Here is a 10,000-nt window from a genome sequence, read left to right as displayed (position 1 = left end):
GAGAGAGTCAACATAGAGACACAGAGACAGAGAGAGAGTCAACATAGAGACACAGAGACAGAGAGAGAGTCAACATAGAGACACAAACAGAGAGAGAGTCAACATAGAGACACAGACAGAGAGAGAGTCAACATAGAGACACAGACAGAGAGAGAGTCAACATAGAGACACAGAGACAGAGAGAGTCAACATAAAAGACACAAACGAGAGAGAGAGAGTCGCCCACAGAGACAGAAGGAGTCAACATAGAGACACAGACAGAGAGAGAGAGTCAACATAGAGACACAGACGGAGAGAGAGAGTCGACACAGAGACAGAGAGAGAGTCAACATAGAGACACATACGGAGAGAGAGAGAGAGAGAGAGAGATGGAGAGGACACAGAGACAGAGCTATAAGAGCCAACAGTGTGTGCCTGCTTGTGTAGCGTCTCTAGATCTGAAGGGTTTAATATACAGTGCCTTGCGAAAGTATTGGGCCCCTTGAACGTTTCGACCTTTTGCCACATTTCAGGCCTCAAACATAAAGATATAAAACTGTAATTTTTTGTGAAGAATCAACAACAAGTGGGTCCCAATTATGAAGTGGAACAAAATTCATTGGCTATTTCAAACTTTTTTAACAAATAAAAACTGAAAAAGTTGGGTGCAAAATTATTCAGCGCCCTTTACTTTCAGTGCAGCAAACTCTCTCAGAAGTTCAGTGAGGATCTCTGAATGATCCAATGTTGACCTAAATGACTAATGATGATAAATAGAATCCAGCTGTGTGTAATCAAGGTCTCCGTATAAATGCACCTGCTCTGTGATAGTCTCAGAGGTCCCGTGTAAAGCGCCAGAGAGCATCATGAAGAACAAGGGAACACACCAGGCAGGTCCGAGATACTGTTGTGGAGAAGTTTAAAGCCGTTTGGATACAAAAAGATTTCCCAAGCTTTAAACATCCCAAAGAGCACTAGGTACAGCGATAATATTGAAATGGAAGGAGTATCAGACCACTACAAATCTACGAAGACCCGGCGTCCTTCTAAACTTTCAGCTCATACAATGAGAAGACTGATCAGAGATGCAGCCAAGAGGCCCATGATCCCTCTGGATGAACTGCAGAGATCTACAGCTGAGGTGGGAGACTCTGTCCATAGGACAACAATTCGCGTATACTGCACAAATCTGGCCTTTATGGAAGAGTGGCAAGAAGAAAGCCATTTCTTAAAGATATCCATAAAAGTGTCGTTTAAAAGTTTGCCAAAAGCCACCTGGGAGACACACCAAACATGTGGAAGAAGGTGCTGTGGTCAGATAAAACCAAAATCGAACTTTTGGCAACAATGCAAAACGTTATGTTTGGCGTAAAAGCAACACAGCTCATCACCCTGAACACACCATCCCCACTGTCAAACACGGTGGTGGCAGCATCATGGTTTGGGCCTGCTTTTCTTCAGCAGGGACAGGGAAGATGGTTAAAATTGATGGGAAGATGGATGGAGCCAAATACAGGACCATTCTGGAAGAAAACCTGATGGAGTCTGCAAAAGACCTGAGACTGGGACGGAGATTTGTCTTCCAACAAGACAATGATCCAAAACATAAAGCAAAATCTACAATGGAATGGTTCACAAATAAACATATCCAGGTGTTAGAATGGCCAAGTCAAAGTCCAGACCTGAATCCAATCGAGAATCTGTGGAAAGAACGAAACTGCTGTTCACAACGCGCTCCCATCCAACCTCACTGAGCTCGAGCTGTTTTGCAAGGAGGAATGGGCAAAAATGTCAGTCTCTTGATGTGCAAAACTGATAGAGACATACCCCAAGCGACTTACAGCTGTAATCGCAAAAGGGTGGCGCTACAAAGTATTAACTTAAGGGGGCTGAATAATTTTGCGCGCGCCAATATTTCAGTTTTTATTTGTTTAAAAGGTTTGAAATATCCAATAAATTTCGTTCCACTTCATGATTGTGTCCCTCTTGTTGTTGATTCTTCACAAAAAATTACAGTTTTATATCTTTATGTTTGAGGCCTGAAATGTGGCAAAAGGTCGAAAAGTTCAAGGGGGCCGAATACTTTACAAGGCACTGTATCTGATACATAAAAAGATTAGAGTCCTGATATATAAAAAGATTAGAGTCCTGATATATAAAAAGATTAGAGTCCTGATATATAAAAAGATTAGAGTCCTGATATATAAAAAGATTAGAGTCCTGATATATAGTCCTGATATATAAAAAGATTAGAGTCCTGATATATAAAAAGATTAGAGTCCTGATATATAGTCCTGATATATAAAAAGATTAGAGTCCTGATATATAGTCCTGATATATAAAAAGATTAGAGTCCTGATATATAAAAGATTAGAGTCCTGATATATAGTCCTGATATATAAAAAGATTAAGAGTCCTGATATATAAAAAGATTAGAGTCCTGATATATAAAAGATTAGAGTCCTGATATAAAAAAGATTAGAGTCCTGATATATATAAAAGATTAGAGTCCTGATATATAGTCCTGATATATAAAAGATTAGAGTCCTGATATATAAAAAGATTAGAGTCCTGATATATAGTCCTGATATATAAAAGATTAGAGTCCTGATATATAGTCCTGATATATAAAAGATTAGAGTCCTGATATATAAAAAGATTAGAGTCCTGATATATAGTCCTGATATATAAAAAGATTAGAGTCCTGATATATAAAAGATAGAGTCCTGTATATATAAAAGATTAGAGTCCTGATATATAAAAAGATTAGAGTCCTGATATATAAAAAGATTAGAGTCCTGATATATATAAAAGATTAGAGTCCTGATATATAGTCCTGATATATAAAAAGATTAGAGTCCTGATATATAAAAGATTAGAGTCCTGATATATAGTCCTGATATATAAAAAGATTAGAGTCCTGATATATAGTCCTTATATAAAAGATTAGAGTCCTGATATATAAAAGATTAGAGTCCTGATATATAGTCCTGATATATAAAAAGATTAAGAGTCCTGATATATAAAAGATTAGAGTCCTGAATATATAAAAGATTAGAGTCCTGATATATAGTCCTGATATATAAAAGATTAGAGTCCTGATTGATATATAAAAGATTAGAGTCCTGATATATAGTCCTGATATATAAAAAGATTAGAGGCGTGATTATTAAAAAGATTAGAGTCCTGATATATAGTCCTGATATATAAAAAGATTAGAGTCCTGATATATAGTCCTGATATATAAAAAGATAAGAGTCTGATATATAAAAAGATTAGAGTCCTGATATATAAAAAATTAAGAGTCCTGATATATAAAAGATTAGAGTCCTGATATATAAAAAGATTAGAGTCCTGATATATAGTCCTGATATATAAAAAGATTAGAGTCCTGATATATAGTCCTGATATATAAAAAGATTAGAGTCCTGATATATAGTCCTGATATATAAAAAGATTAGAGTCCTGATATATAGTCCTGATATATAAAAAGATTAGAGTCCTGATATATAGTCCTGATATATAAAAAGATTAGAGTCCTGATATATAAAAAGATTAGAGTCCTGATATATAGTCCTGATATATAAAAAGATTAGAGTCCTGATATATAAAAAGATTAAGAGTCCTGATATATAAAAGATTAGAGTCCTGATATATAAAAAAGATTAGAGTCCTGATATATAAAAGATTAAGAGTCCTGATATATAAAAGATTAGAGTCCTGATATATAGTCCTGATATATAAAAGATTAGAGTCCTGATATATAGTCCTGATATATAAAAAGATTAGAGTCCTGATATATAAAAGATTAGAGTCCTGATATATAGTCCTGATATATAAAAAGATTAAGAGTCCTGATATATAAAAAGATTAAGAGTCCTGATATATAAAAAGATTTGAGTCCCAGAGGAACACACAACACTAAACATTTCACTCGGTTCAACGGCAAACAAGTCAAAGGTACAAGACTGTGTGCAGAAACTACCAGAGACTTCAGTTAGCGGATAGGGTTAACATTTCCACGGTAAGGTCTCCGTCACGCTGAGGATTGTGGGTAGTGTAGTACTTCATGGATCCTAATCTAAATGCTAACAGAGGTTTTACTTCCACAAGCACACGCTCTAGAAGAGTTCCTGCTACTGACCTGAGATCAGCCTCTGGAGCTCTCTTATCGTCCAGTTTACCTGAAACACAAACACAAGGGAAGTCATTCACCTGTCCTCTCTCACCTGTCCTCTCTCACCTGTCACCTGTCCTCTCTCACCTGTCCTCTCTCACCGGTCACCTGTCCTCTCTCACCGGTCACCTGTCCTCTCACCCGGTCACCTGTCCTCTCTCACCTGTCACCTGTCCTCTCTCACCTGTCCTCTCACTGTCACCTGTCCTCTCTCACCTGTCCTCTCTCACCGGTCACCTGTCCTCTCTCACCGGTCACCTGTCCTCTCTCACCGGTCACCTGTCCTCTCTCACCGGTCACCTGTCCTCTCTCACCTGTCACCTGTCCTCTGTCCTCTCTCACCTGTCACCTGTCCTCTCTCACCTGTCCTCTGTCCTCTCTCACCTGTCCTCTCTCACCTGTCACCTGTCCTCTCTCACCTGTCACCTGTCCTCTCTCACCTGTCACCTGTCCTCTGTCCTCTCTCACCTGTCCTCTCTCACCTGTCACCTGTCCTCTGTCCTCTCTCACCTGTCCTCTCTCACCTGTCACCTGTCCTCTCTCACCTGTCACCTGTCCTCTCTCACCTGTCCTCTCACCTGTCCTCTCTCACCTGTCCTCTCACCTGTCCTCTCTCACCTGTCACCTTTCATCACAAATACTTCAACCTGTACTGGAAAATCTGCACAATACTACCACTTTAAGTCTCAAAATACTACGACTTTAGGCCTCGAAATACTACATTTGCTAGTGACTTTTACTGTCAACTGTAGTTGTGAAATACTTTGAGTTTTAGTCTCAAAATACTAAGACGATTGGTATTAGAATACAAGAACTCAAAGTGTCCAAATACGTCTCAAAATATGACTTTTACTCTCAAAATAAACTACGCCTTTTAGTAGCGAAATACATCTAAAAGTCGTAGTATTTTTTGTCTCAAAATGCTGCAACTGTCTGTCTCAAATCTTCAATTTCCGGTCATGATCTTCTACACCTTGTGTCTTGAAATACTACGAGCTTCAGTATGAAACCACTACGCCTCTCAGTCTCCGGATACTCCAGTGGTATAATATTATTATATTATTATATTATTATATATACTCCGTTACCTTTGTCCTTCTTCTTGATCTTCTTGTGTCGGGTTCCCTGTCGGAGATACGACAGGATCTGGGTCAGCTTCGAGATCACGATGTCGTTGGTGGTGAGAGTCGTCTGAGCCTGAAAAAAAAAAAAAAAAAAAAAAAAAAAAAAAAATACAAAAAACACACAGAGATATAACATATAGAACAGACACACAGATATATAACATATAGAACAGATACACACAGAGATATAACATATAGAACAGACACACAGATATATAACATATAGAACAGATACACACAGAGATATAACATATAGAACAGACACACAGATATATAACATATAGAACAGACACACAGAGATATAACATATAGAACAGACACACAGAGAGAGAGATATTGGTTGGTCTGTTAAAGATCAGAAACACTGACATAAAAAGGCTACAAAAAGGCGACATAAAGGCGGCATGAAGGTGACAAAAAGGCTACAAAAAGGCGACATAAAGGCGACATAAAAAGGCTACAAAAAGGCGACATGAAGGCGGCATGAAGGTGACATAAAAAGGCTACAAAAAGGCGACATAAAGGCGGCATGAAGGTGACATAAAAAGGCGACATAAAGGCAACATGAAGGTGACATAGAGTTGTGTACCTCCATGCTGGGACAGTCGGCATATAGATGACATAAGGTGACATAAGGTGACATAAGGGGACATAAGGTGACATAAGGTGACATAAGGGGACATAAGGTGACATAAGGTGACATAAGGGGACATAAGGTGACATAAGGTGACATAAGGTGACATAAGGTGACATAAGGGGACATAAGGTGACAATAAGGGGACATAAGGTGACATAAGGAGTTGTGTACCTCCATGCTGGGACAATCGGCATATAGATGACACATAAGGGGACATAAGGTGACATAAGGTGACATAAGGGGACATAAGGGGACATAAGGTGACATAAGGTGACATAAGGGGACATAAGAGAGTTGTGTACCTCCATGCTGGGACAGTCGGCATATAGATGACATAAGGTGACATAAGGTGACATAAGGGACATAAGGGGACATAAGGGGACATAAGGGAGTTGTGTACCTCCATGCTGGGACAGTCGGCATATAGATGACATAAGGGGACATAAGGGGACATAAGGTGACATAAGGTGACATAAGGGGACATAAGGTGACATAAGGGGACATAAGGGGACATAAGGGGACATAAGGGGACATAAGGGAGTTGTGTACCTCCATGCTGGGACAGTCGGCATATAGATGACATAAGGGGACATAAGGTGACATAAGGTGACATAAGGGGACATAAGGTGACATAAGGGGACATAAGGGGACATAAGGGGACATAAGGGAGTTGTGTACCTCCATGCTGGGACAGTCGGCATATAGATGACATAAGGGGACATAAGGTGCCATAAGGGGACATAAGGGGACATAAGGGAGTTGTGTACCTCCATGCTGGGACAGTCGGCATATAGATGACATAAGGGGACATAAGGGGACATAAGGTGACATAAAGGGGACATAAAAGGGGACATAAGGGGACATAAGGGGACATAAGGGGACATAAGGGAGTTGTGTACCTCCATGCTGGGACAGTCGGCCTTGCTGCGGATCAGAGTGGTGGGGATGTCGGTGTCGGTGAACTCATCGTCCAGGTCCACCACGTAGGCCATCCTGCCGGGCAGGAAGAGCTCGTTCCTCTCCACCACGCCGGTCCTGAACACCACGCGGTAGATGTTCCTGCCTGGAGGGCATTCAGACTAAGCAGTCAGCCAATCAGAATCCTTCTGAGTTTACTACATGACACGGCAGAGAGAGACACTGTCAGCCAATCAGAATCCTTCCATTAGTACTTTCTTGAGATACTTGTTCCTACGATGGTATGATCACATGACAATTTCAGAATAAAAGCACTGATCAGATAATTTCAGAATAAAAGCAGCTGATCAGATAATTTCAGAATAAAAGCACTGATCAGATAATTTCAGAATAAAAGCAGTTGATCAGATCATTTCAGAATAAAAGCAGCTGATCAGATAATTTCAGAATAAAAGCACTGATCAGATAATTTCAGAATAAAAGCAGTTGATCAGATAATTTCAGAATAAAAGCAGCTGATCAGATAATTTCAGAATAAAAGCACTGATCAGATAATTTCAGAATAAAAGCAGTTGATCAGATAATTTCAGAATAAAAGCAGCTGATCAGACTCACCGAGACGAGTCTTAAACTCGATCTTCTCCTCTGGCTCCACGTCTTTCCTGAAAAACAGACAGGATGTAGAAACCATTTAGTGTTTTCAAAATAATGTCGAAAAAAAAGCTACAAAAATGTCAGAAAAGGGCGTAAAAAGAAGAATTATGAGAGAAATGACAGGTTGGTTCATACTTGGCCTCTTTCTGGACTTTCTCCATCATGTCTTCTTCTTCTCTCTCTTTACTGGTGATTTCAGCTCTCACCTAAACACACACACACACACACAGAGACAGAGAGAGAGAGAGACACACACACACACACACACACTTTAACACCAATGTAATCCTTTAATAGCAGTTTAATGGAAGCGTTTTTCAGATGCTAAATGCTACATGCTAAATGCTACATGCTATCCAGCGGGGAAACTGACCTTCTGCAGCAGAGCGAAGTCCAGACCTTTCACCAAGTGAGTGTGCTCCATGTCACCTCCCAAAAACTTAGACTCCTGGATCAGCTGACGACGCTTCTCTGCTGCAGACTTATCTCTGAAGAACACACACACACACAATTAAATATACACACACACATTAGAACTGTTAGCTTAGCATTAATCAGTGGGTCCTACAGCCCTGTAGTTAGCGGTTAGCTTAGCATTACTCACACCTCAGCAGTGGGTCCTACAGCCCTGTAGTTAGTGGTTAGCTTAGCATTAATCACGCCTCAGCAGTGAGTCCTACAGCCCTGTAGTTAGCGGTTAGCTTAGCATTACTCCCGCCTCAGCAGTGGGTCCTACAGCCCTGCAGTTAGCGGTTAGCTTAGCATTACTCACGCCTCAGCAGTGGGTCCTACAGCCCTGTAGTTAGCATTACTCACGCCTCAGCAGTGGGTCCTACAGCCGTGTAGTTAATGGTTAGCTTAGCATTACTCACGCCTCAGCAGTGGGTCCTACAGCCCTGTAGTTAGCGGTTAGCTTAGCATTACTCACGCCTCAGCAGTGGGTCCTACAGCCCTGTAGTTAGTGGTTAGCTTAGCATTACTCACGCCTCAGCAGTGGGTCCTACAGCCCTGTAGTTAGCGGTTAGCTTAGCATTACTCACGCCTCAGCAGTGGGTCCTACAGCCCTGTAGTTAGCGGTTAGCTTAGCATTACTCACGCCTCAGCAGTGGGTCCTACAGCCCTGTAGTTAGCGGTGGTGCTGATGAGCTCTGTCTCTTCGTAGTCCTTGTTGACTCCGTCTCTTCTCTCTCTGGCTCGGTCTCGGTACTTCTCCGCCAGCTCTCTCTCTCGCTCCATCTCCTGCTGACGTAGCTTAGCATAGTAGCTGCAACGACAAGGCAACACGTCAGGGACGAACACACCGATTGGTCAGTTTCAACACTAAGTTCTTATATTAGTTCTTATTTTAAATCCCCAGAGGCTTTGGACAATTAGGCAAATTAGTCCGCTGACGTATAAAGCAATTAGAAACTAGCCTAGAAATCTAGACCACCCTAGCAGCAGCAAATTTATTTTGCAGCCAGGGTCGTCTAGCAACTCTCCGTTGGCTTGCGAGCTGGAAAAATCAAACTCTAGTCCGGCCAATCACATCGTGTATAGAGCCGGTGGGCGGGGCTTATGGCTGCTGCTGCTGGAGAACAGAGGTCTTCTGGAAGACTTGGAGTTCAGCTTTTCTTTGAGAAAAGAACAAAGAACGACACTGAAGTCATTCTTAAAAAAGGAAGATGTGTTGGGAGTTTAAAGTTTAATCTATCAGCTAGCTCTGCTCTGATTGGTTGGAGCTCTATCCTATTGCGTGCAGAGGGAATCTGGAAGACAACCGTTTATCCCGCCCCTCAGATTGATCCCTGACCAATGGGGAGTTCCCAGACCCAACATCTGGATGTGGGTCAGACCTAACATCTGGATGTGGGTCAGACCCAGACCCAACATCTGGATGTGGGTCAGACCCAGACCCAACATCTGGAAGAACCTGACCTGTGTGATCAGGTCTCTGCCAGATTCTCTCACCTCTTCTTCTTCCTTCGCCTCGCTGCAGGATCCTCATCCTCGTTGTAGTCCTTGGGCATTCTGGGAAAAAAGATCTAGTTACTATCTTCTTTAGTTACATCAGACTAGTTACTATCTTCTTTAGTTACATCAGACTAGTTACTATCTTCTTTAGTTACATCAAACTAGTTACTATCTTCTTTAGTTACATCACCAGACTAGTTACTATCTTCTTTAGTTACATCAGACTAGTTACTACCTTCTTTAGTTACATCAGACTAGTTACTACCTTCTTTAGTTACATCAGACTAGTTACTATATTCTTTAGTAACATCACCAGACTAGTTACTATCTTCTTTAGTTACATCACCAGACTAGTTACTACCTTCTTTAGTTCCATCAGACTAGTTACTACCTTCTTTAGTAACATCACCAGACTAGTTACTATCTTCTTTAGTAACATCACCAGACTAGTTACTATCTTCTTTAGTTACATCACCAGACTAGTTACTACCTTCTTTAGTTCCATCACCAGACTAGTTACTACCTTCTTTAGTTCCATCACCAGACTAGTTACTATCT

General features: G+C 41.0%; 1 protein-coding gene across 1 annotated transcript in view; it reads right to left on the bottom strand.

The window, feature by feature from the left end:
- ik (IK cytokine) overlaps positions 1–10,000 on the bottom strand; it is a 20,848-nt gene that overhangs the window by 6,604 nt on the left and 4,244 nt on the right. The window contains exons 4-11 of the mRNA XM_039777731.1: positions 9,440–9,499; positions 8,586–8,753; positions 7,863–7,977; positions 7,625–7,695; positions 7,451–7,497; positions 6,817–6,980; positions 5,245–5,353; positions 4,124–4,163 (exon numbers count right to left, since the gene is read on the bottom strand). Coding sequence (XP_039633665.1) covers positions 4,124–4,163; positions 5,245–5,353; positions 6,817–6,980; positions 7,451–7,497; positions 7,625–7,695; positions 7,863–7,977; positions 8,586–8,753; positions 9,440–9,499 — 774 coding nt within the window. The remainder of the gene's footprint in view (positions 1–4,123; positions 4,164–5,244; positions 5,354–6,816; positions 6,981–7,450; positions 7,498–7,624; positions 7,696–7,862; positions 7,978–8,585; positions 8,754–9,439; positions 9,500–10,000) is intronic.

This window comes from Perca fluviatilis, chromosome 16, assembly GCF_010015445.1.
Source record: "Perca fluviatilis chromosome 16, GENO_Pfluv_1.0, whole genome shotgun sequence".
In the NCBI taxonomy this organism is placed as follows: domain Eukaryota; kingdom Metazoa; phylum Chordata; class Actinopteri; order Perciformes; family Percidae; genus Perca; species Perca fluviatilis.
Note: the sequence above shows the minus strand (reverse complement) of the source record. Positions and strands in the feature narration are given on the sequence as shown.